Source organism: Xiphophorus maculatus, chromosome 22 (assembly GCF_002775205.1).
Source record: "Xiphophorus maculatus strain JP 163 A chromosome 22, X_maculatus-5.0-male, whole genome shotgun sequence".
Taxonomy (NCBI): Eukaryota; Metazoa; Chordata; class Actinopteri; order Cyprinodontiformes; family Poeciliidae; genus Xiphophorus; species Xiphophorus maculatus.
The window spans coordinates 282,468-310,018 of record NC_036464.1 but is presented as its reverse complement, the minus strand read 5'-3'; the positions used below and the strand labels follow the sequence as shown (position 1 = coordinate 310,018).

Here is a 27,551-nt window from a genome sequence, read left to right as displayed (position 1 = left end):
GTAAAATCGTCTTTTTGGAGCGAATCATCGTATTATGTTATTACTGCACCCAAAACAAACCTGGAGTGTTGCCGTGATTCTTTCATGCATGTTTGAGAAATCCTTTAATCTCCATGGCAACCACGCAGCTGCAAAACGCCTGGTTGGACATAGCCCCGCCTTCGAGATGCAGCTCCTCCCCCACTAGGCTCCTTCAGACTAGCCAGCAGTAATTAGCAAACACCTGGTGGAACATTGCAGGAGCTGAAGGGTTGCTAAACGTTGTTAAAGGGTTAATAGGGGAGCCATGTTGGGATCACTTCCTGAAGGTGAATTTTCAGAAAGAGCAGGAGATTTTAAAGAGACAGAGGCCCAATTTCAATGCGTTAAATTACAAATTCAGAATTATATTTGATATATTCAGCATAACAACTGAAGGTAAGATACTTGAAGATTACTTGATTGTGCTATAAAATGGCATTATGTGAGAGGAAAACATAATACTGCCCCTTTAATGGAGACGCCTCAATTGCAAAATCATGTTGTTGTTTTTTACTTTAGCGGAACATCAACAAAGTTTTCTGCACATTTGTAATGGAAACGCAGCTTTTCAGTGCTGATTGCTGCTGTAATCTGAATGCAACACTTCAAAAATGTACCACACAAAATCTGCTCTGTTGGTGTTTTTCCCCGTTAGCCTCATCGTGTTTGGACCTGGCGGTCACAGAACACGGCGGACGCATCCGTCACAGCTCGTCGCTCTCCAGGGTGGCCTCCGGAGGCGAGCTGGCGAACAGGACGGGGCTGGTGTCTGACGTGGAAAAGGCCGACTTAATGTCAAACCCCTGGCCTGTCAGAGCGGCGTAGCGGCTGCTCGCTCGCGGAGCTTTCCTCATTGGTGCTGGGATACTCTGATGCCACTGTGCTGAAGACGCAGCAGCAAGCTGGAGTTACTACACAGTTACAGAGCGGATATCTTCAGAAACCTGACAGCTGTGCAGAGTATTTACCATAGATATCAAGTCTGCAGGTGCAAGATACAACTCCAGCATCGTTTTTAGCTGACACAGTGTACCAGCCAGCATCATCTTTTGTTGTTGGATGAATAAGAAGGCAGACATATCCTGTGGAGTCCTGCGTCATGCTGAAATAATAAGAGAGTTTAGACTTATTTCCACCAGCAGACAATTTAATAGTTCAGCAAAATGTTTCACAAGAACGTGGGACAGATGTTAACAGAGATTACATCTTTTCAAAAAAGAAAAAGTTAGCCACTGGAAAATTCAAGATGGACACATTCTAAATGTATCCTTGCACTAAATTTTCCAATATTTATCATAAATGAATACTTTTGGTGTCAAATCGTACATAATTGGACGCAAAGAGATCATATTTACTCTTTATTTTTATTTTTCAAGATGGCCACCATGGTTGTCATGGAAAGTTAATTTCTGCACTAAAATTGCCAGTTAGTCCACAGAAATCTTTTATATTTTTCTGGTTTTAGGTTTCATATTTCAAAATGGCTGCCATAGATGTAGGACATATGTTTGCCTTACAGTAGCAGTCATTATTAGCTGGCTAACTAAATAACTAAGACCACTAACTACTAATTTGCTAAACAACAATGTTAGCTCTTCTAACACCTAACATTAAACACATAAAAAATTAGTGGAAGCTAATGCTAAACACACAAAACAGTTAGCAAAAGCTACTACTAAATTACTGCACACTTAAAAAATGATCAGAAGCTAATGCTAAACCGCTTAACACATAAAACAATTAGCAGAGGCTAACACTAAACACATTAAAAACGAGAGGGAAGTAAAGCTACACAGCTAAACACAAAACATTAATCAAAGCTAACAGAACCACTAAAATGTTAAAAAATTAACAGAGGCAAGCACTAAACACATAAAAAAATTAGCATAAGTTAACGCTAAACTACGAAACAAAAAAAACATTGGAAGCTAATGCTAAACATACAAAAAAAATAGGTAAAGTTAACGACTAAGATCACTGTATAAAACGTCTCAACTTCTAGTCACTTTTAGGACAAACGTAATGTTTAGATGGTAAAAATATCCCTTAGATTAATTCCTCCATGGTAACAAAATGATAATATTCTGACCAGTATACATCAATCTGCCACCAGTAAAGATTCACAACCATTCACTTTTTTATGTTACAAATTATTCAAATCTGATTTTAGTATAATTTTCTTAGAAATAAAAACAAAAGGTACTAACCTGATTCTGCTCTTCGTTTTTGAAATAGTTTCATTGTCTTTCTTCCAGAAGATGGCCGGAGGCGGCATTCCCGCCAAGCGGCACTCCAGCCTCACCGGCGCCCCCTCAGGAATACCCATGTTCTGCAGCTTCTCCACAAACTGCGGCGGGTGCTTCATTTCTTTCTCTAAGCAGAGAGATCAAATTTATTTCACTTATTTTATGGCAAAACAAAAAAAAGTGCTGCAAAAAAAAATGCTGCGTTTCTATTACAAATGTGCGCAAAACTGTCGATATTCCGCTAATATCGGAAAATAATAATAACTTTGCAATTGCGTTGTTTCTATTAAATATGAAATGCAATTAAAAACACATGTAAATAAGATAGTTCTTGCAAAAAGTCATTAAAAAACATCATCCTCCTACTTCCTGTCATCTTCTTTGTCGTTTCCGGCAGTAGTAACATCCGGTTGCTGATCATGTGACTCGTGCGATGCGAAAACATGTTTTCATTACAGATTTGCGAAATAAATTAATTTCAATACAAACAAGAAGTGCCAAAAATGTCTATAATTTTTTAACATTTTTAATTGGCATGCTTTTATTAAGTAAATTTATTTTCATAATGTCCAATTATCTGGTGAACGGAAACTCAGCTAATGAATGTTAACTTAGTGGCACCTCACCAACGACTTTCAGCTCCAGGCTGAAGGAGCTCTGTCCTGCCTTGTTGCTCGCGATACACGTATACGTTCCCGCGTCGTTCTGCGTCAGCGGGTCGATGACCAGGGAATGGACGCCGTTCTCCCGCACCAGCATCTTGTGGTTGAGGTCTGGATAGATGGGCCTCCCGTTGACCAGCCACATCAGCTCAGGGCTGGGGAGCCCACTGACCTGGAGATGACACACCAACAGTAAGGTGGAGCTAAAAGAAGAACAAAACGCTAATGTTCTCGGTGTTTTTAATGGCCCGTACTTTGCAGTCGAGTCTGCAGAGTCGGCCCTCGTGAGCCATCATGTCTCCGGGAGCCAGGAGGAAGTGAGGTCGGAAGAAACGCTCCTGGGTTTGTTCACCTTCCACCTCCTGGATGCGAGTGCGAACCCTGGCATCATCATCAGCAAGGCATGTTACAGAACATTTCTGTCATTTTATCAGGTTAAAACAGCAGCAAAATTACAGAATGCAACATTTACTTTAAAGGTGACCTGATATGCTTCCTTGACCAGGTTAGGAAGCAAGTTTTGTGTAGCTCATGTTTTGTCTATGAGCTACACAAAACATTTTCATCACATTTTATGCACAAAATCCTTTCTAGATAATCAGATTTAAGCTGCTTTATGGCCTCTTGTCACTTTAAATCAAAAAAACTGCTGCTGGCTACGACCCTAACTCAACATTAGGAATTAGTGTATCATGAGTGTAAACTCATGAAAATGGCTGCAACCAGATGCGCAATTATACAACCATGAAACTCTGAAAAGCAGAAGTAGAACCTCCTGCACAACTATCAAGAATACAGCAAGTGGTTTCTGGATGGTAAGTCAACAACGAAACACTTGTCTTCTCTAAAATGTGACATACTTGGTCAGACTGCAGACGCTTTGAAAACATTCGGATCTGAATTAGATCCACAAATGTAAGTTGGATGTTTTTAGGCAGTAAGAAGATCTGAGTTGATCCGTTTGGACTATGGGTCGCATCTGCCTGCTTTTTAAACTTATGGAACTGGTTTGATCAGAGGATTCTAATGTGAAACGTTTGAAGGAGCAGTATTATGTAAAATAAACTTTTTCTAATTCATACATGTTTGAGAAATCCTTTAATCTCCATGACAACCACTCAGGTTTTCAAAACTTCCGGATGGACATAGCTCCGCCCTCAAGGCAGAGCTCCTCCCCCTCTCAGCTCCTTCAGACTAGCCAGCAGCAATTAGCAAACACCTGGTGGACCTGCTGAGCTCATTATAGGAGCTACTTCTGAGTTATCGCTGGTAAAAACATTGTTAAAAAGTTAATAGAGGAGAAATGTGGTGATGACTTCCTGAAGGAAGGAGTTTTTAAAGAGACAGAGGCCCAATTTCAAGGAGTTAAATTACAATGTCAAATTTCTTTTAAATCGTATTTGAACTATATGGGATTTTTATAAACAGTGATGGTAACACAGTTGATTGTGACATAAAATGGCGTTAATACTGCCCTTAAAAGTGATTTGGACATCCACTAAATCAGACTGATGTTAGTCCAGGAACAGGAAGTAACTGCTTGTTCCTCACTCTCTGTTTGTCAGATCACATCCATCTAAGGTCTGCTCACCTCTGAGACTGAATAGGCGTCAGCCGGCTTCGCGGTGGTCCAGATTGGACAATCAAATGTCCCGAGCAGCTGATTCGTCCCTGGAGATCACCAAACAGCAAATCCAAAATCAGCCAGAGCCTCCAGCAGGACGGTGTTGATAGAAAGGCCCAATACTCCCAATACTCGCTCAACACCCTGCAGCCCTCTCCGAAGCGCACACTCAGTCGAAGTGAACACAAGGGTTCGACAACTTACAAACATGCAGAAATTAGAGAGTTGTTACAGTACGCCTCATTCCAAAATGGCAGAACTGGGCATTAAAAACGACAACTACAACAAGCAATTGACTTTAAATGTACAGTATACATATTTTAGCTTTCCAAAGCCATTACAGCAGATATTTGGCTGTTTGCTATAACTTGTTGAACATGGAGAAAAATTTGATAGTATTCACAAAGGTACAGTAGAGCAAAACAAAAATTATTTCAATACTTTACCTTTGGAAAATGATTTTTTTGCGACAGACAGCTTCCTTGCTGAACATTGCCATATTTTCAAGATGGAAACTTTTTATCATATGATGATTTAGTCAAAAAATACTAATTAAAAGTCAATTTAACAGAGCCTTAAAGGCAATTCCTCCTGCTATCATTCAGCTACTTAAAGGTATGATTACGTATATATTCAGGTAAGAGTAGAACTACTTCAACATGTTTTTACTCAAGTAAAAGTAAAAAGTAGCCGTCCAAGAAATGACTCAAGTAAGAGTAAAAAAGTATTTGATAAAAAGTCTACTCAAGTACTGAGTAACTAATCAAATTATCAATCGATTAATATTTAAAAATTACTTCATCAGATGAACCAAATATAAAGTTAAAAGGAAATTTTGGCATTTTAAGAATCAAATGACAATACTTCATTTAAGTGACCAAAAATAACAAAATCAAGCAAAATAACTTTTTCCAGATCAGTTTCTTTCAGTAAGAAACTGAGGAAACTTTAACAAAAAGTACAGGTGTGTCCGTGTCTGGTGAATTTTAGGTTAAAACATGTTTGTTTTTCATTCAGTGGGTAGAAAATCCAGAAATTTTACTCAGGTAAGTGCAGAGATAATTTATAATAACAATTTTTAAGTAAAGTTAAAAAGTACAGCGTAGCAAAAACATTCTTACAAGTACATTTTTACAAGAAAGTAACTCAAGTAACTATAACTAGTTACCAGCCAACTCTGCTCTCTGGTTGCCTAGCAACAACTTGCTGGGTAACTAGCAGTTTCAAGTACCCCCCCACACATTTGGTTGCCTAGCAACAATCTGTTGAGTAACTTACGCAGCAGCAGTTTAAGGTTTTGCCTCATTACTGCTTAAAAGTAAAAAACATTATGAAGTGAAAACTGTGAGTAAAACCAGAAATGTCATTCACCGGTTTGGGAGTATTTCAGATATTTAAAGCAAAAACATACTAATTATTGACATCAGCCGAGATGAAACGCCTTTACACAAGCTTTTCAGCCCAAGCATGAACGCGCATTTGAAGGCCACCAGGGCAGAAGTGCGAGTTTTGGGACCGGGCCAAGAGAGGAAAGATGAAACTGAACCTGAGGGTTGGCGGCCATGACGGTGTAGTTTCCGTCGTCGTCAGCGGCGGTGGACTCGATGTGCAGGCAGCAGGTCCCGTCGCCTTCCCTCAGCTTCTGGTACTGGGTGTTCTTCTTCAGGATCTGCTTGCCGTCCTTGAACCAGTAGACCTGATCAGGACCAAAGATGTGAGCGACTGTGTGTGGGGAACGACGGCGGACGGTCAGAACCGGGCCGGGTTTCACCTTTGGAGACGGGACGCCCAGAACTTTACAGGTGAAGGTGACGGGAACGCCTTCCATCGCCTTGTAGTTCTTCAGCTTCTTGTCAAAAACCGGGGCGATGCATTTCCCGGTCGGGATGTCGTCGTGCTGAACCTCGTCGTCCGACTCCTCCACCGGCGTTCGCTCCAAGCGAAACTCGATTTCACTCATTAGCCGCTGCTCAAAGTTGGACACTTTGTACTCCTGCAGAAAGAAAAGCAACAACGTCCGAGTAATCAGGCAGTCGGGTTAGAGCGACGTTTCCATATTTTCATCAAATCTGCCTGAGAAACTGACGACTGCAGCCACATGCAAAACCATGTGCAGGAATCATCAGGCATACAAACTTATTCCTCATGTAAAGTCAGATGTACCTTTAATACAAATTTATAATTCATTAAATCCTGTTTGCTGTTACGTTTTAGAAATTGGTGCAGCTTTTACAAAAAATTTTGAACTTTCATGCAGAGAAGTTTGACTGTCTGTTTAATACAACGGAGTATCAGGACCAGGCTAAAAAAAAAAAGATAAATTGCAAGAATAAAGTCATATGAGAATGAAGTCATGCCACAAAAAGGTCATTTTACAAGAATATATTCATAATAATGTGAGAAAAAGTCGCAAAATTAGGAGAAAAAAGTTGTAATAAAACAAGAAAGTCAGCATGAAGTTCTAATAATAAGAGAATAAAGTCGTACACAGAAAAAGTGATATTACAAGAAGTTCTAATACAAGAAACAAGTCATAGTTATAAGGGGCTAGTCGAGTTGTAATAATCTGGTAGACATACGACAATAAACTCATAATATTACCAGAATTAAATCATAATATTATCCGGATAAACTCACACTCTGAGAATAAAGTTCTAAGATAAAATAATTTCATGAGAAGTCCTTCACAAACAAATTAAATGAGGAAAGTTAAGAATCTGGTGAAATTATACTTTGGTATCAGTCCTCTTAACACATCAGCATCAGATTATCATCAGTCGCAGGACTTTGAAATGATTATTAGACTTTTTCCAAGTACTCTTACGACTTTCTTCTGGAAATATTACGTCTTTATTCTACTAATAAAAGCTGATTTTATTCTCATAATTTCAAAAAAAAATAAAAAATCTTAGTCTGGCCTTAATTTAGGTGGTAGAAAACCTGTTGCTCAATAAAACCAAACAGTTCAGGGTAAAACAGAGAAATAATCGCTCAGTTTCTTTTTATCCTTCGGACCCCAAATAAAACCACAAATTAGTTGTATGGATCTCAAGCACTTCATGGGAGAATAATTACGCTAAAAATTGTTGCCAAAGTTTCAAGTGGAAAGTTGAGATGTAGATTTAATAGGAAGCTGAAAATTTTATGAATTTTCACAATTAGTTTTGACTGAATTATTCGTGCATGTTATATATTAGTCGACAGAAGCTTAAATGCTGGATTACAGATATTAATTAAAATGATTATTTGTAAAAGAACAGAATAATGTGCGCGTATTTTGAAAGTTTCTGGTCTGAGACGGTAACTCATTCAGCCAGGAGCAAAGCAGAGCCGTGGAAGATCCTTGTACCTCATCATAGTTAATGACAGTAGCAGCATTGTTTGGTCCAAGGAGTCTGCTCGCTGTTTTCCCCTTAACACTCAGCTTCTACGAGAGGACAGGGATGGATGAACACCAAATACACACAAATGGTACAAACATCCTGCACAGGCCTGTCACAATAACAAATCAATACATAGCTCCCACAGGTCTGAACCGGAAGTGATCAGCGCCATCTTGGTAGGTAAAAGCATAATGGACTCATGGCTCCCAGACAAAAAAAAGAAAAGAAAATACCGTGTGTGTGAGAGAAAGATACCCGTACTTTCCGGATTATAAGGCATACTTAAAATCCTTTAATTATATCAAAAAATGAAAGTGCGCCTCATAAGAGCGATTTTGTGCTCTGTCAAAATGTTTTAGTTACATTACGGCTACCATAGTCTGGAGCGTCGCGGAGTAATACGTACTGCGCGACGTATTACTTATTGACTGACTTATCTGACTGTTTTGTTTCGCTTTATGTATGAAAAAAGATCGAAAATAGAGCATTCATTAACAGTGCGTCGGAAAATACGGTACATGAACAAAATGGCTGCTGTTGGGATCGACCCTATGAGACGGAGAAGGAAAATATGTCAGACGATGTGGACAAGCTGCCTCCGATTTCCTATTACAATATGACTAACTAGCTAGTGAAGAGTACGTACTCCATAGTGGAGTTTCGAGGCCTGAACAATCAACTTTTAAAATGATTTGTAAAGAACTTACGAACTCTTCATGTGAATGACATGGTTCTGGTGCCTGACAGAGTAAGTACGTAGTAACAAACACGTAGCATACATGTCCGTCTAAGCTAGCAGATAAAAGCTATATAAGCTAAGCTAATTCTGCTAATTCGGCAGTAAGTACGACAGTAAGTAACTTAGTACTACACTGAGGTGGGTAGAGTACTTGTTGTAATAGTTGTAATTTGTGTTGTTTATAAGTTAGACAGGAACGAGGCGGGAGCTAGCTCTAAGCTTGTATCCTTTTTATTGTTGTCATAGCAACTCCATAGCAACCGCCTGCCAAGATGGCAAAGTTCACCGAAGCGTGACGTCACATGAGAGCTTTGTATTAGCTGCATGATAAATTAAAACAAGCTCAGTAGGTTCTCTTTGCATGATTTGTCATTTTCTCCCTTTCTACCAAAAGCTGGATGATAAAAGTCTTCCAGCTTTGGTCTCAGCTAGAATGAATATTTTAAATGTCTCCAAGTTCCTGTGTTAAATATTCATTAAAATTACTAAAATTTTATTACTTGAAAATAGTCTCAAAACCAAAATATTATCATTTACTGCAATAACTTCAGGGAGAGTTTATCATCCATCAAAATGTGTTATTGTGACAGGCCTAATCCTACAAGCTGAGAAAAAACAACAACCACACACAAGCTGCAGGTTTGAGCGAGCAAACTGTGTGTTGTTACTCTGTGAATGACATGGATGATGGTGGCTGCAGCACTTTGATATGGAGGAGGTGTGGAAATTAGTCTGACTCCATGTTTATCCAAACATGAGGGGAGAATGCATACATGCAACATCCTTTTACACCTTTTCACACACCTGGTGGAGACGTGTAAAACAATCCCATGTAGAGAAATAGTTTGTTTTACATGAAAATCTGTTTCAGCTTTAACTCTTTTTCTATATTATTTGATAAGTTTGGAGGAGAACATAAGTTGTAACATTTGTTTTCTGTTCTGTGGTTTTCTTTCACACCGAGTTAAACTTTAAAAATAACTGATCAGTTTTTTGCACAGAAAGATTTCAGATTTCAGACGGTACCTGCTGATGTGCAAACTGAGGAGCATCGCTTTTTAACCGAAGTGTCTTCTCCATGTCCTGGAGGAGAAGCTCTTTGCTCTCACTGATGTTTTCAGCTGACGGCAGGCGAGTCTTGGGAGTTTTCTTTTTGACCCTGCAGAGGATGAAGATGTAATGAAGGTTTGCGGTAAAAATAAAAAAAATGTTCTCGTGTTCTATGAAAAAAAACATAAATCAAGATTCTATTTTTGAGCCATGTTGTTCGGCACTAGCTCATAGCAGCACTTGTTCATAGCAGCGCTAGCTCATGGCAACGCTAGCTTGTAGCAACGCTAGCTTTTATGAGAAGGATCTAGGGCTGCAACTGATTATTAATTTAATAATCACTTAAAAGTTCAATTATTCTGACAATTAATTGGGTAACAAAAAATTGCACATTCTACATTGTCATTTAACCACTTAAGCCCTTTCTATCCATTAAAAATAGATTTAAAAGTTTTGGCTCAAACATATTTACAGACAAATGTGTTTTTATCTTAAATGCAAAATATATTTTTGTACAATTTTAGATGAATTGCTGCTCTGAATATGTTTTTTTTTTCTTCACAAAATAGATTTTTTTTGATGATGAATCAATGACGATTATTTTAAAAAATCGATTAATCACGATTAATCATTTGCGCCGTAGAGGGAACTCACCCTGACGGAGCTCCTTTGGGAAGCCCCATGGAGTTGGTGGGCTGACTCGGGCTCAGTGACGGCAGGACGGAGCTCAGGAAGGCCACCGGGTTCTGGATGGGGCTGGGCGAGGAGCTGCTGGAGGTCGGGGAGGACGCCTGCGGCGGCGACTGGGCCCGTAGGCCCAGACCGCTGTTCAGAAACGTGGGAGACGACAACAGGGACGGAGGACTGGTGGGCGACTTGAGAACCCTGGTGGGGGTGAACGTGAGCGGCGGGGAGAACGGCGGTGGGGTCGGGGAGCTGGCCGCCGACGAATTGAGCTCGGCGGCCAGCTCCTGCAGCAGCGGAACCGGCGATTCTGTCGGAGACAGACTCCTGATGGGCGAGAGGGTCTGAGCGGCGATGAACTCCTTGGGCCGGGTGTAGCTGAAGGACACGGCGGTCAGGTTCATCAGGGAGGCGTGAGTGCTCCGGAGCTGAGGAGTCGGGGACATGAACTGCAGAACGGATGAGTCTGGTGGAGCGGCGCTGAGCTTTGGAGCCGGCGGAGAACTGAACTGGGGTTTGGGTCCGGCTCTGCTCAGAGCTGCGGGGGAAAGGTTCAGATGGGAGGCGTGGATGGTGTTGGTCGGACTGGTCACCAGAGGGGACATGTTGAGGTGAGGAGCAGCAGGAGGAGTCCAGGAGGCAGCGCTGAGGGCTGGGGCGGAGCTGAACGAAGGAGCTGGAGGTTTGGTGGCGCTCAGCGGAGGAATCTGAGGTTCACGGTGCATTCTGGGAGACCACAGAGGACCCTCAGAGGGACTTTGGACCTCAGAGGGGAGCTGGGTCTGGAATGGGTGGTGGGGCCGGTGATGGGTGTGGGGTTTGGTCTGAGGTTCGCTCTCCTGCTGCTGCTCCAGGAGGACCTGGTTGTGCAGAAGCTGAAGCTGAGCCGGGTCCCTGTTGATGGAAACGAATGCAAGCAACACAAGTCTTAAACCTGTCGGGACGTAAACCGACAGAGAGCAAAACAAAGTCCTGCACAGAAAAATACATGGTGCTTTTTCATATATTTTACATATAATATCTAAAGGCTTGACTTGAAGTTGTTTTCAACTTCCATCTGAGTTTAAAACAACTCATACACACAGCAGGTATTGATTCTCCATTCCAATTTTTTTGCTGAAATCGGATTTTTTTTTTTTTTTTGCATGGCTGTTCAGGGCTACTAATTAAGTGTGACTGCAAACAGACCTTTGTGTTAACGGTTTGCAACCCCAAAGCGACCCATATGGTCAGAAGAAAAATGTAAACATCAAACAGAAGCAAACTGTTTATGGAAGTAATAATGGACGCCATCGTTGACTGGATGGATTTTTAAAGTTCCTTCAGCAATGGGAGATGGCAGTATTACTACAATATTATATCAACACAAAGGAAGCTAATAAAAAGAAAGCGATAAATCCAGCTGAACAAACATGTTTGAGTTTCACTTGGGTTGCTAGGTAACGGACTGGCCTCTGCTGTGGTTGCTAAGTAACGGTGCAGTGTCCAAATACGACTTCATCTGGAGGATTTTGAAACTGCTCGTTTTCCAGACACCAAAGAACATAAACTTTTGGCCAGTAGAAACAGTTGGGTGTTTTGTTTGTAAGCGCTTTGACGGTTTTTAAAAGCAGTTGAGACTCAAATGGAAGTACAAAAACATGCAAAATGTGAATTTTCTCTTTAAATTATAGACAGATAGACTTTGTTTACTGTTTAGGAGATTTCTAAACAGGTTTCACTGGATTTAAAGGTGTCAGAATAAGAAATAAATGCAAATTAATGTTGCTCCTTCTAATAAAAACGGTAAGACACAGTAAACTTTGTGACAAAATGTGTAAAAAGCTTGAGGGAGGATGAATACCTTTGCAGAACTCACTGCGTTTATGTGGATGCAGTGAAGCTGAGTGGGGCATGCATGAGGAAAACCGAGCTGTCCTTTTATGGAATAAAAACAAGTGGCTCACAAACAGCACCATCTCTTTTCCAAACAAATTTACCTTTCAGTGTTAGCAGCTTACAGCTTATTTAACATAAATTATTGCATTTTTGCAAAACAGTGAACTATAATTTCAAGCTGAAATCTTAAATAAACAACCAATAAAAGGCAAGTTTCTGCAAATTTATTTATACAAACAAAAAGAAGCAAACTTACAAATAAAAAACGCCATCCTTTGTTTTGGAAAGCCTGAAGATCCACATTTTCACGTCTGCATGTGTGAGTTTAAGAACTGAAATGTTTGCAGCTGCTGTCAGTGGAAGCAGGAGGAAGCGCGCCGCCTCCTCTGCTGCGTTGACACGTCCCTCTGCATAACTCACACAACTCTCAGCTACGAATGCAAACAAATGGTCGACTAATGGTTTATTAGATTAAATTTAGTTCATATCGATTAACTAATAATGCCCGCTGAGACCTTCTTTTAGTGTTGCAGTTTGGCTTCCATCCAGCAGAGGGCGCCGCTGGTCATCCTGAAGCAGGGAGTCCCTTAATACGTAAAACAAACATGGCGGCCAGCCGAGCTGCATGACGACGTTAAACCTGTTGAGGTGCTAATTAAAGTTAAATTAATGAAGGTGGCGGATTTAACGAGAAAAATCGCAACATGATGAAAAACAACATGGCGCCAAAACGCACGGTTGTTTTTGAGGGCTGTGGTGAGTTAATGCAAGTTTTAACTTTCCTTCAAGAGTAACAGACAGTACTTCTGTAAGAATATCTCTGTTTATGGGGAAGTAAGAGTTTAACATGTTTTGTTCTTTTAAAATCTCCTTAGTAACTTAAAAAGGTTGCTGATTTGCTATAATTTACTATTAATTGATTCAAGTTTTTGGGAAATTGTTGGGAAGTTTTGGTTTCTATTCATATTTTTTGGTAATTTACTACCAATTTTATTTTTGTTTTTTCATTAAACTTAAATTTTATTTCTTGTTTTGTCATATCTGCCTATGATGTTGACATTATTGTGAAGCAGCTGAAATGTAAATGTGCTACATAAATAAACTTTGACTTGATAATTAGGTCTATGTTTAATAACCTGAGAAAACCACAATTTTCTGTTTATTTTTAAAAAAATGGTTAAAATATGATGTTCTTCTTTAAAAAAATTTCATCTGATAAAAAACCTTCATGTTATGGACAGACGGTCAGCCCCCTTGATACAAGAGAAAACTGATGTTTTTAAGAAAATGGCCACCTATAAATGAATTATTAATTGATAAATCAGCTTCATTAATCAATATAACTTCATCCTGGCTCTACTTACAGTTTGGGCTTGGCCAGTACTGGCGGCGGCTCTTTGCCGGACAATGCCAGACTGAGGTCTTCGTCGTAGTCGCCTTGTTCTTCGTCCTCCTCATCCTCGGGGAGTTTGAAGTGGACGCGCAGGCCGACTCTAGCGCCGGCTCGGGAGTCTCTGTGGTTCGTCAGGGTTCCTGTTTTCAGGCAGGAGTTAGGCGGAGGGTCAGGCAGGGGAACCACGCCGCTGCCGCCGTTTGGCCGGTTTGGGGCTGCCTTGGCATGTCTATCCGACGGTCTGGACGCTTTCTGCTCAGGCGTATTCGCCGCCGCAGGAGACACAGTGAAAGGCCTTTGACTGGAGAAAATCTGCCTGGGGTTCTGGAGATCGACACGTGGACCACTGGACCCCGAGACGCCGTCCAAGTTCAGGACAGAGGGCTCCAGACGGAGGGTGCTGGTATTTAATGGGTCGAGGCATAACGTGCTGGAAACCAGCGGCTCGAGGCGGATGCTGCTGCTCACCGTGACCTCTGGGTGGGAGGTCACAGCCGGAGCCGACGGGGTGAAGCCCTGGTCTCGGCGGGACTCTGTCAGTAACCCGCTGAAAGGCCTCGCATGGCTGCTGTTGTTGCTGTTAGCTGAGAAAACACAGGAACAATTTATAAATTCATCCAAAAATACTATAGGGCTCAAACGATTAATCACGATTAATTGATTATTGAAATGGTCTACTAATTTAGTAATCAATTAATTGTTAATTGGAGTATACAGATTTTTACAAAGGCCACTTGGTCAGAGCAGTAAATTAGCCAAAACTGCATATAAATAAGTGCATTTAAGATAAAAACACCTTTGTCTCACCTGGTTCAGATTTTCTAAAGGAATACATTTAGGAAATAAAATGCTTATTTTCTTATTTAAAAAGGAATTGAATTAGTTGTATATTTGCATTTTAATGTATTTCTAATATTGTGTAAAAAAAGATTTAAATGGTTAAATAAAAAATCTCCAGAATATGCAGAATCATTTGATTAATTGTCAGAATAATAAATAGATTAATCGATTACTAAAATAATCATTATCCCTGAACCTCTCACATTTTTAATTCTGTTGAAAGAAAGAGGAGTTTTACCTTTGACCCTCAGAGCAGCAGAGCTGGAAACGGTTCCATAATTGTTGTTGGCTGTGCAAGTAAACATCCCTGAGTCCTCTGGAAAAACCTCAGCTATAACCAGCGTGCAGATTTCCTCTGCAAGAAAAACAAAACAAAGAACCCTGCATCACTTCAAACAGCCCAGCAGCGTGTTTTTCTACGCATCACTTCAGCTGGGAGTCGGTGTGCAGCTGCTGCAGGAGGACCACGTCAGCCAGGGATGGGGGATACCTTATAAGGTCCAGTTTGTGGGAGTCGCAGCCCTGGCTTATGTACAGAAGAAGAGCTGAGGACTTTAAACACTGCAGCTCCTCTAAACGCTGCTCTGGTGAAGCTCATGTGTTTCAGACTGAATGAGTTTCATACCTGGTTCTGCTGGAGATCTGGGCTCTGAAACAAGAACAGAAACCAACTTTAGTCACAAACTCATCTATAAAAAGCTTTTTTAACAAATTCATGATGATTTTTGTTTGAGAAATACATTTAAATTGAACACAGATCTCATTTAATTTTATCTGTTTACTTGCTGACCTTTTCCAGCTGCAGTAAAAGTAAAAGTTCATTTTGTCCAGTTACAAATTTCACTTCATAAAGAGAAACTTTGTCGTTATAGCGAGACATAAAACTTCATAACAAAACATTCTCATTTAAACAAGAAACTTCACAGTTATAACAAAAACCCTTCAACAAATAGCGTTATATAAAACTCGTCTTGTAATGGAACTCGTTTAAATAAGAAACGTGCGTTATAACGGAAAACGTTCTCGATACAACGGGAAGCTTTCTCATAAAAAATCAGAGTGGTATATAAAAATCTCATTAAACCAAAAAACTTATAAAACTTCTCATCACAACAAGAAAGTTTCCCTTCATGAAGAGACATAAAACTTGTCTCGTTAGAACAAGAAACTCATTAAAACAAATATGCATGCCACACTTTTCAGTCTTTTTTCTTGTAAAAACCTTTTGTAAGTCATCCATATCCCCTCTACATCTGAAAATCACATTAAATAAATAAATAACGAACTGCTCTTAAATGCCTCCGCTTTTTCTTCTTCTACACGTTTATTCAGACGGATATGAAAACACAGGCGGCAGATTTTACTTTTCTGTAGGATCCTGAAATCAGGGGAGTCCTCTATGAGTTTTCCGTCTCTGAACCAGTCGACCCGCGGAGCCGGGACTCCTTTCACCCGGCACTCCAGCACCACCAGCTGGCCTTCTGACGCACTCAGCTCCTGTAGGCTCTTTTCACAAAACAGGAAACGGAGGGATACATAAACGCAGCTGGAACCACATATTTACATACACACAATAAATGGACACAATCATTTTTTTCTCATAAGCGTTAATGGCAGAATGACCAAAGTTATGTCTATTGGCTAAATGCTGCAGCAGGAAACCCAACAGGTTTGACCCAAGTGATACTGATGAGATGTATGTAAACTTCTGGATTGAAAGAAATTTGCAAAAAAATAAATATCTAAAAATCTTCTCACAAACTTTTATGTTATTTAGCAAACAGAAATAATTTTGGTGATTCAAACTGACCCAAAGCAAGAGAAGTTTGGTCTGATTTTACTTCAGACAGAAAGAAAATAAATGTTTGTGTCTTAATTCAGCGTATGTAAACTTCTGGTTTCTACCTCCGTGAACACCGGGGCGGCCATGACGGGCGGCCCGCTTCTTTCTTCTGAGTAGTGCTGGCTGAAGGTTGGAGTCTGCAGGAAAACACAGAACCAGAGCCGGGTAGTAACTACGGACATTTACTCAGTTACATTTACTCAAATAACTTTAAAAAAAACAAAAAACTTTTAGGAGTATTTTTACTATGCTGCACTTTTTACTTTTACTTGAGTAATTTTATTATAAAGTATCTCTACTCTTATTTTAGTAAAAGTTTCTGGATTTTCTACCCACTGAATGTAAAAGAAACATGTTTTAACCTAAATTTCACCAGGCACAGACACACACCTACAATTTTTATTAAAGTTTTATAAGTTTTTAATTGAAAGAAACTGACATGGAAAAAAATGCTCCAACCTTTTGTTATTTATATTAATTATTTTCATTTTGGTGTTTAAAATACCAAAATTACCAATATTTTGGTGCGTCTGACAATGTAACTTTTAAACATGATTAATGCTTTGCTCAGTTACTCAATACGTTTTCATCAAATACTGTTTTTCTCTTACTTAAGTAATTACTTTTTACTTTTAGTTAAGTAAAAATATGTGGAAGTAGTGCTACTCTTTCTTCAGTACATTTTTGGGAACTCTGCCCTCCTCTGCTGGATCCAAACAAACATTTAAAAATGCCAAAATAGAAATGCTGCTGGATTTGAACTGATACATTTTTAGAAATGAACTCAGTTCCGGAGCAACAATAATCCCATTTTTTTCTTCCTGTTTTGGAAAACTTCACAGGAAGACATGTGGGTTGTAATATTTTGGATAAAAATGAGGCTGCAGACGGAAACCTTGCAGCTCGTTTACCTGAAGTTGCGGCGTTTGTTCTGCAGTGGACAGTATGGACGACCCGGCTGGATTTAAAGCCAATGTTGATGCGTTTTCAGTTTCTGTTAGTTCTGCTGAAGTGGGAAACACCTGCACAGGTAGCACTCTTTGCTCCTCCCCAGCAGGAGGAACCAGGGTCACTCTGGCGAGCTCTGGGACTTGCAGTATGGTGGCAGATGTCCGGACGGGTAGAGGAGCTTCTGTAGCAGTTCGGGTCAAATCCTCCTCCGGTTCCACTGCAGCTGCTGCGAGCGGAGACAATGCCGAGTCGTCCTCCTTCACAGGCCGAGTTTGGTTTGACGACTGAGGGAAAGATGGAGATGACTTTGGTTTCCGCTGCAACCTTAAAAAACAAACAAAAACAGAAGAAGAGGAGGAATAGGATTATGCAGATTTGGTTGTTAAAAGCAGGAATTTCATGCAGAAATGTATTTTTATTGAAAACTTTCATTCTCACTTTTGGAAACTACTTAGAGATTCAATTTATCCACTAAAGAGTTAATATAAGGGTGGTTGATTTATTAATTGACAAGCTGCCATTCTCTTAAAAACCTGAGTTTTCTCTTGTATCGAGTCTTTCTGTAACATAAAGCGTTAAATTTGTCATAACAAGCTAAATTTAACAAAAACATCATTAAATTATTATTTTGTGTCAGCAGTATTAAATATTTACTGAATAAATTGTGGTTTTCTCACGTTATTAACCTTCGTAGCACATCGGTAATATTTGGTAGAGAAGTTGTCGCAGCTCCGTTGTGTAGGAAGAATAAAAAGCTATTAAAGTGAAACTTAAGGAGTTTGTCAAGTGTTTCTATTTCAGAACAGAGCCACACTAAGTGATTTTTTTTTCATCCCACAGCGGATTCTGTTCGGACCGTTTCTCTTTCCAGTTCTAGTTCGGCCGCCATCTTGCATCAACTGGCTCCGTTGGAGGATGACCAGCAGCGTCCTCTGCTGGATGGCGGCCAAACTACAACACTGAAAGAAAGTCTAATCGATTGAAACTAATTTTAATCTAATAAACCAACTGTTAGACTTTATAACCATCACTGCTCCCAGTAAACTCAAACATGTTTACGTCCCTGCTGCAATACGAATAATGATTAATGGATAAAAAATGGCAGCTAAATAAATAAATTGATAAAATAAAAAATATTTAGTTATCAGAAGGTAAATTTCTGACCAGATTGATGTCATGACAGTAAAACTCACTGGGCTACATGATCAAATCGCTGTTCAGCCTCAGAGTCTGAAGAGGAAGCACCTGAAGGATGAGACATGCGTGTGAATAAAGCTCTGAAGAGGTGATTATCTGATGCTTTAAATAAACGCGAGCCTCACCTTCAACATAGATCTCAGCCGACGTAGAGTCCGTCCCGTAGACGTTGGAAGCGAAGCAGGAGTATCGGCCGGTGTCTTCCTCAAACGCCTCTGCTATGACCAGAGAGTGAAGCTCGCCGCTGGTGATGATCTGAATGTCAGGGCTGTTTTCCAGCTCTTTTCCCTCACAGAACCACCTGGAAGTGAAAACGGAAGTAAACCACCTCCGTTTTTATTCGTTCATCTCAGGATCTCACCACAGTACAGGAAAGTTACTTATTCAGAAACTCTTTTAAGATTACAAATCTGAAAAGTGTGGCATAATTTTGCATTTGGACACTTTTACTCTGATACTTCGTGTAATTTAATCTGCTCTGTGGAGGCTTCAGGCAGGGTGGGGCAATAAACAGATTTTCATCAATTAGTCCTTTTTGGTTTTTGAAGATTAACTTTTTGAAAAATCAAATTTTTTCCCCCACCAATACACTCCTTGGATTTTCATAGTTCAGAGTGATGTCAGCACTGAGGGCGGCCATCTTGTTTGAGAACCATGTTTTACAGGTTGCATTTATTTGTACTTTAAATTCAGGTCAAATCTACAATTATATATTCGTGTTTTAAATATATTTCTTCTTTTTTTTTAAATAAAGTGAAAATGTCATAGTCGTATTGCTATGACTATTCTCGGCATAGTAATACGAGAATAAAGTCTTAATATTAGAAGAATGAAGTAGTAATTTAACAAGAACTTCAACACAAAAAACTAAATTAATTATCCAAGACTTTCTCTCAATTTTTTTTCTCATAATTTTAAGATGATTCTCTGGTAAAACTGCATCTTTGTTGTGACTGTATTCTTGTAAATAAGCAAGAATTACACTAAATTGGCCCTAATGCCCTGCCGTACAAGTCACAATGGAGAGACTGAAAATCTACTTTATGAAAATATTTCTCATCAGTTACTTCTTTTTAAGAAAAGAAAGACAGAAATAAAATCAATTAAAATAGATTAGATATGTTATGAAAAAAACAATTTAGCCCAGCCAAATATTTAGTTTGTGAACTACATATTTAACTTGCTAACTAAATATTTAGATTCAAAGTAAACAGTTAGCAATCTAAACGAGGTAAGTATTTAATTTACAAACTAAATATTTAGTTAGCAAAGCATTTACTTTGGGGCTAAATATCTAGCTTGGCTAAATTTAACAGCTAAATATATTTAGCTGTGCTAAATATTTTTGCTTCAACCTAAAACAATTTACTAAATTTGTGTTTGTAGCCTGATAGTTTGTAAACTAAATAATTAGTTTGAAACTGTGGCATTTATAAATATGTAAATACAGATGTCTTCTCTTATGACAGGGTAAATAATCCAAATTATTGCTGCTACATTTTGACAGTGTAACTTTACAAATGGCACCTCATGATCCAGATATAAAACTAACTGAGAATCAGTGACAATACTGACGTGTCTCCACCCAACTGGACTGAGATTAAACTATTTCGCAGAGGTAAAAAGGATCGGATTTCTGAATTTGTGGAAAACTGGTGGGGATGCACCAAATGACTTGGAGCTATAACTAATGTGGGCTGAAAACAAACATAACACACATTTTATTTACAGTTTTGTGTGTCAAATAAGAAGATGTTGGTGGTTGTTGTGTCTTTTTTTGCTCCCATTTAACTGTTTCTGGTCTGATTCCCAACAGTTAAAGATTTTCATGAGCAAGTCGCATCTTTTTTACTGCAACACCGGTGCATCACCAGCACCGGTAAACCAAGTGAAATTTGAAAGAGAAGGAGAAATATTGACGTACTTTATCCCACATTTGACATAATGTGGCATAAAGCCACATTTTAATTGTAAATCTATAGCTGTTAACATCAAACTCCTCCGCCCGGAGCAGCAACATACCTCTACGTCAGCAGGCGTCTATTTTCAGAGGATGAGGCCTTGATACTCCATAAAATCCAACCAATGGCCAAACAAGAAGCGTATGATGGTGTCATCGCTCAGCAATAAACCTGTCCGCGCGCAAAAAACCGGACAGTGATCTAAGCTTTTACGGTTCTGTGGTAGCAGGAAGAGAAAAAGCCACACACGCGGGATTTCAATCCCAAAACAACAGCTGTGGGGTCCGAGCGGAGCCGCTTCTGATGAGTAAGGGGCTAAATTGAAAGCATGAGTAGCAGAGGAGGAGGCGGTTGGCCCATGAAGGCGAAGACCCGGCCTGGCTGCACCTGCTGGGCTATTTTCCCTCCTGAGATCAGAACCAGAGAGGAGGTTTCCTCTCCGACTCACTGACCTTACGCACGACACTAAACATAGACTCAGAGTACACACAATGCAGAATGTGGACAGACAGTACAGCACTTTACAATGACGTCGGCTCCTTGAAGTGAGACAACTCACAGCTAAAACGGCAAAAGCAGCCAAATAGGACTGAAACCTTTAATCGGATTAATCATGATTAATCAATTACTCAAATTGATTATTTGTTAACTGGAGTATATAAAAAGGCAAAATGTTGAAAGAATAACACACTCAGAGTGGTATTTAAGCCAAAACTGTACAAAAATTCCTAATTTTTTCATTTAAGTTTAAGAAAATACTTTTGTTTCTGTCAATATTTTCTACCTATAGGACTTCAAGTGGCAGTTTTAGCTTCACCTGGTTCAAAAATAAAAATCCTTTAATTACTATTAATTGCTTAATTCAAAACATAAACAACAGATCAGCCATACATTGTATCAATGTTAAGTCGAGGAGAAAGGGCAGAGCTTTTCACATGTTAATGTTTGAAGTACTTGTTTAGCTGCAGATGAATCCTCTGCTTCAAATAATCAAAAATTCACTTGAAGAATGCCATGTTGTTGCATCTTAGGCAATAAAATGTTTACTTTATTATTTAAACATGGATATTTGCATCTTTGAATGTATTTTAAATGCATAAAAACGCTTTGGTGCAGAGCTGAAACGATTAATCACGATTAATCGATTATTGAAATAATCGTACTAAACTAATTTAGTAAGCAATTATTTATTTGGTGAAAAAACAACATAGTCATAGCCGTAATTAAGCCAAAATTGTACAAAAAATACATTTTGATTGATGTATAAAAATTAAATGAAAACTCTGCGGAATGTGTAATTTTTTTTTTTTACACGATTAATCACTAGATGCTGCCCTACAGTCAGTCAACGTCACAACTTTCACCATGAACCACAACAAAATGAGCTAACTGTGAAACAGAGGTCACCTGAATGTCAACACAAACTCATAAATGCATCATCTGAGCAAAAACTATTCAAGTAATCTCACCGAGCGCCTCACAGTTCCGTCAAGAGCCGAGCCGGTCCATTATCAGACAAGACTGCAGCTCGCGTTGCCAGTCCGGTCTAAAAATGGCCAGCAGCTACATTCTCCACGGACACGTATAAGTTAGAGGCTCAACAATGTTCAGGAGGACCAACAAGCCCATGCCCCCTATAGTCCGACGGCTCAGCTGCTCTGGGAGGAAACCCAACAACACCGGCACAGACGGGAAACCAGCTGAATGCAGCGTGAGAAATAACATCACATGTTAGCGCATTCTGATGATTAGTTGTACGGAGGAGCGATCTGTGGACAACTCTGACTGATTGTTTTCACGATTTACTCCATTCAACACACACACACACATGCACACACACACACACCATTCAGAACCAGGACCAGCTGCTGGCCATCATCACATGTCACTTCTGTCAGGATGGCCCAGGAACAAACAGCATCTTCCTTCCGAACTCCTAATCCGTTCAGTGATTATTTGATAGCTAGCTGTATCAACTCTTCACGTGATTCTGAAAGTGTCAGTAAAACATTCTCAGTTTCTCTCTTTGATGGGAGACTTGGCAAGTTACATAAAGCTGAATAATATGGAGCTACATCAGGGCCATAGTTTGTTCAAAATATATCTATAAATATATAATACTTTCTGGGTTCTTTGTGTTGCTGGATTGTTGATTTGATTCTTTCATACATGTTTGAGAAATCCTTTAATCTCCATGGCAACCATTCAGCCGAGCAAAATGCCTGGAAGGACCTAGACCCGCCTTCAAGGCACAGCTCCTCCCATAGCTCCTTCAGACTAGCCAGCAGCAATTAGCAAACACGTGGAACTGCACTCATGATAGGAGCTACTTCTCAGAGCAACCCTGGTGAAAATGTTGATAAAGGGTTAATAGAGGAGCCATGTTGTGATGATTTCCTAAAGGCAGAGTTTCAGAAACAGCAGGAGTTTTTAAAGAGACAGAGACCAATTTTAAGGGGTTAAATTACAATGTCAAATTTCTTTTAAGTCATATTTGATATATAACAATTGATGAAAACAGTTACTTAATTATGCTATAATATGGCACTATACACCTGGAAAACACATAATGCTGCCCCTTTAAGCAGTTTATTTTTTCTTACCGGACTTCAGGGACAGGATGTCCCCTCACGATGCAGTCTAGCTGGACCTTGGTGCCTTCAGGAACCTCCCTGCTCTTCAGCTTCAGGATGAAATGTGGAGGTTCACATGCCGACTCCGTGTGATTCGGACTCTCTGTCGGCGCCAGGCTTTCATCCAGATCCTGCGGTTCCTGAGAAACGCAGTCAAACTGCTCCTCTTTAGGAACCGTGCAGTCCTGAAACTCCAATCGCCCGCTCCCCGGGTCCTGCCGGGCCGCCGCCGGCCCGGGTGTTTCCTGCTCCCCCTCCACAGGCATGGCAGCGCGCTCCCTGTTGTCAGGGCTGATGGGGTAAACTGCATCGTCCGTTTGGGTTTTGCTCTGGATCCTGGTCCGGTGGGCCTTGCAAGCTCTCGGTCGGACCCGCTTGGAGCTGTTGGCCTTGAAGAGAGAAGACAGTTCCTCAATGAAGTCCGCCGCCTTGTTGAGGAACTCCTTCTTGGACTGGGTCTCCGGACCGTACGGGGAGCTTTTTGCCAGACTGCTGGTGTCGTTGAGTCCTTCGCTGGCGTCCACACTGTCCCTCGTCATGTTGTCTTGCCTGTTGCCAGAATTGGGTAGCAACTAGTTACATTTACTCAATTACATTTACTTCTTTAATTTTTCAGAGTATTTTTACTATTTTGGCTCGGTAACCGGAGTTGGGGGAACTTGAATCTGCTTGTGACAAAGCAAGTTGTTGCTAGGTAACCAGAGCAGAGTTGGGTAGTTTCTAGTTACATTTACTCAATTATGTTTTCTTTAGTAACTTTTTTGAAATAATGTACTGTTAGGAGTATTTTTACTATGCTTTACTTTTTACTTTTACTTGAACAATTTCATTATGAAGTATTTCTGCTCTTATTTGAGTAAAAATTTCTGGATTTTCTACCCACTGAATGAAAAACAAACATGTTTTAACCAGAAATTCACCATAAACAGACACAATTCCAGCCTTTGTTGAAGTCTCATAAGTTTTTATTGAACGAAACTGATTTGGAAAAAATTGATTGGCCTGATTTATTATTTTTTGTTACTTATATGAATTATTGTCATTTTGGTTCTTAAAATACAAAACTTTCCAAAGTCATTTTGTTCTGTCAGATTACGTTATTTTTAAATATTAAATAATTGATAATTTGATCAATTATTCAGTACTTGAGTAGACCTTTTACCACAATGCAAAAACACCAAATCTTACAAAGTATTGTTGGTCTAGCGCAAATATCTTAGTACACCTGAATTATTACAAAACTAACTTAAAAGTAACTTATCAGCAAGATATAGGAGCTTGTTTTAAATAACTAATTCCCTGATGTTGATGAAAAGTACTACTTCTATTGGTAGATTACTTCACTTATAACAAAACATTTTTACCACGTTATAAGTGAAATAATCTTCCAGTGGAACTAGAACTGGGTTGCTAGGTAACGGGCTGGGCTTGGCTGGCGTTGCTAGGTAACGGCGCAGGGCAAATTGATAGTCAATCTGCTAGTGGAACTAGAACTTTTTCATCAATATTAAGAAATGATTTACTTACAATAAGCTCCTACATCTTGCTGGAATGATACTTAAAAGTTAGTTTTCTCTTATTTCAAGTGTGATAAGATTTTTGCACTAGAAACTACAGAAAAATACTCGGTAAGACTGTTTTTGCAGTGTAACGGTGCAGTGGACGGCTACTGTCTACTTTTACTTGAGTAAAAATATGCTACTCTAACTGGGCCACTGTACCCACCTCTGCCTGTTGTGCGTCTTCCTGTCAGCTGTGAACCTGGCGGATGAAGACGCAGGTAAGTGGTTTGACACCGGAGCTACGGCGGATAAAGAAACTGTGTTTTGGGAGAGGTGGTTGGTGGCGTCACTTATGGCGGCGGTTCCTGACGTCACGGCGGCCTTTACGTCGCCTTTCTCGTCTCGGGTCTCGTGTCCGATGGCCTGGCAGGCCAAGTTCACACTCTTATCCAGCTCCTCCTGGCTGAGGAAGGCTGACAGGTCTGGGAACTGGGCGTCGTTGTGGCCCACGGTTTCGTCGCCTTTGGCTTTCAGAGAGCCGTAAATCTGGATGCGGGAGGACGGAGCGTCGGAGCGGCTCGTCTCGTCGTGGCGGTGCTGGGCTCGGGCCTCGTAGCTCACCCTCAGCAGCTGGGAGAGAGACGGAGGCTGCTCCGGGTCGTCCTCCATGCTGCTGAAATGGCCACACATCAGTTCCAAACGCTAATAAATGGGTTCATAAGCACGAAAACGGAGGGTGTTATAAAAAAGGTTCAAACATTTCCTTACAGTTCTCCCACATTGACTCCTTTTTTAATCCCATTTGTTTTGATCATTTCCATCCTGTTCGGATTGATCAGATCCAGCAGACTGGGAACAAGCAAAGTTATCCATACTAACAAACAAAACTAACAAAATAACAAAAAAATAAATAATAACAATAATAATAATAATGCATTTCTGATATTGTATAAAATGATTCGAATATGTAGAATGTTGCTTTTGTTATTCGATTAATTGTTTGTTGCAGTCCTAATTAGTAATTTTCTTTTCCCTCAATTATACGCCACGCAATGTGTTGGTTTTTCGCATAAAATGCCCTAAAAAAACCCCATCAAATTGTGGTCGAAACATAAATATTAAATAGTTAAAGTACAATGACCACACAATAATCTTGTAATTCGCATTACTCCTGAAATGAAGGCGTGTAGTAAAAATAGTATTTTATTTTAGCCGGATTGCGGCCTTCCTCAGGCCTCCTGCTCCTCCGCAGGGGGAATCGGGTTCCTGACCCCGGATCGGTTCTCTCTGTCCACCTCGCACTAACACCTGGATGACGTTTTCACTGAGAAAGGATTTTCCTCTTCAGGTATGATGCAGGTTACCGAAAACAGACGTGGAAAAAAAAGCTCGTAAATGCTGCTGACAAAAAAAAGAAGCGCAAATTAAGGAGGAGGAGCGATGCCCTTCCAACAGGCTGCAGCTGTTGTGAGCATTAATACTTTGCAAACAGGCGCGTCACATCTAATAATAGCAAAGTTGGTCTGGGGGGGTCAGTTTACAAGCAGAAAATCAACACAAAAAATCTTTTATCCGTTTGGGCCTGATTCTGATCAGCTCCGACCAGGATTTATTGAGTTACAACAACAGAAGTGTAATTATCAGGACGCTGCGGAGGACGATAACACCCGTCCCGTTTCATTACAGAAATAGAGCCAAGCTTGTTTCTGAAGATAGATAAGCCACCGGCACAAAGAGAGAGAGGCCAAACAAAATGGGGGTGGGTCGGGTTTACCTTCAGAATAGACCCAGCTGGTCTCTGACCACCTGTGCTGCTGCTGCTGGAGGGGGGTCCCAGTCTTCCAGCCACCTGGAGAAGTCCCGGATTCAGGCAGCTGCTCTCCCTCACACCGCCACCGGCTCGGAGTTCAGAGGAAAATCAGCAGCGGAGGAGCCGCGACCAGCGGAGAAAGTGGCAGCATTTGACAGCGCGGCGGTGGCAGGGTTATTTTTGGGGCGGGATGGGACCCATGTGTCTCTGGGTGGCGACCCGCCTCATTGGACGGAGGAGGAGGAGGGGGAGAGGGCCTCTATATTCTGAATGAACCAGAGTTAGGAGGTCAGAGATCTTCCTACAAAACATCCAGAGTTTGACAGGTTAACAAACTCAAATTCCCAGAATTCTCTGGTTATTTCAGAACTCAAATTTAAATGGATGGACGCATAAATTGTTCGATGAACGAATGGGTAGAAAGAGAAAATGTTGGATGGAGTAATGGTTGGATGCACAGATGGATGGAGAAAATGTCAGATGAAGATTTGGATGGATAAATGGTTCATTTTTGGATGAGTGGATGATGGATGGATGAAGAGATAATAAATGATAGACAGATGAAGTATTCCTGGATAAACTGATAGAAAAACCAAAACATTTTCTTTGTGCATCTTTTATTAAAAATCTGGCAGAGAAAAGCAAACAATCTGGATCATCAGAAATTAATTTATCGTGTAAAAACAGAGCTGAGAGAAAAAAAAAATCTGGAAACTCAAACATTGTTTTCCTCCTGAAACTAGACGAGAATTTTCCCGTGCAGGTCGGTTTCTCTGTAAACATTTTCCACAAACACAAACTGTTTCTCATTCTGTTGGAGGAAAACTATAACTGTTTACATCCAGTGTTGAAACTTTACTCTTTCTCTACTTCATCAAAAAGTTTTAGAAAAAACAAGACAGAGAGAGAAAACTAGAGCGTCTATTTACACTTAAAACAGTGTAAGAGCTTGTATCAAAATACTCATCAGATTATTAGAGGAAAATGCAGCAGTGGCAAACTATATACATTATAAACAAGCTGTACATCTTAACGTTTGCATAAAGACTCATCAGATCCATGAAGAAATAGAATCTGGGATATCAAAAGGTTCACAAGGATTTCTGGCACTTTCTGGAAAAAATCTGCAAATTG

At 40.1% G+C, this 27,551-nt stretch overlaps 1 protein-coding gene across 6 annotated transcripts; it reads right to left on the bottom strand.

Annotated features, from left to right (window-relative positions):
- Nucleotides 1–423: 423 nt before the first annotated feature.
- Nucleotides 424–26,564, bottom strand: mypn (myopalladin). 6 transcript variants are annotated; one of them, XM_023326904.1, is made up of 23 exons: nucleotides 26,382–26,564; nucleotides 25,376–25,456; nucleotides 24,831–25,280; nucleotides 23,076–23,654; nucleotides 18,637–18,812; nucleotides 18,508–18,559; nucleotides 17,275–17,638; nucleotides 16,426–16,500; nucleotides 15,885–16,026; nucleotides 15,146–15,169; nucleotides 14,759–14,875; nucleotides 13,652–14,264; nucleotides 10,380–11,303; nucleotides 9,702–9,834; nucleotides 7,903–7,980; nucleotides 6,325–6,546; nucleotides 6,100–6,249; nucleotides 4,521–4,600; nucleotides 3,184–3,310; nucleotides 2,894–3,101; nucleotides 2,229–2,394; nucleotides 990–1,123; nucleotides 424–904 (listed from the first exon to the last, which is right to left on the bottom strand). In XM_023326904.1, the coding sequence occupies exons 2-23, from the start codon at nucleotides 25,426–25,428 to the stop codon at nucleotides 726–728; spliced, it is 5,046 nt and encodes a 1,681-aa protein (XP_023182672.1). In that variant the 5' UTR covers nucleotides 25,429–25,456; nucleotides 26,382–26,564; the 3' UTR covers nucleotides 424–725. The 6 variants fall into 6 exon arrangements, with proteins under 6 accessions (XP_023182672.1, XP_023182673.1, XP_023182676.1 ...); XM_023326905.1 differs by having other exon boundaries at nucleotides 24,831–25,277; XM_023326908.1 differs by lacking the exon at nucleotides 7,903–7,980.
- Between the last annotated feature and the right edge of the window lie 987 nt (nucleotides 26,565–27,551).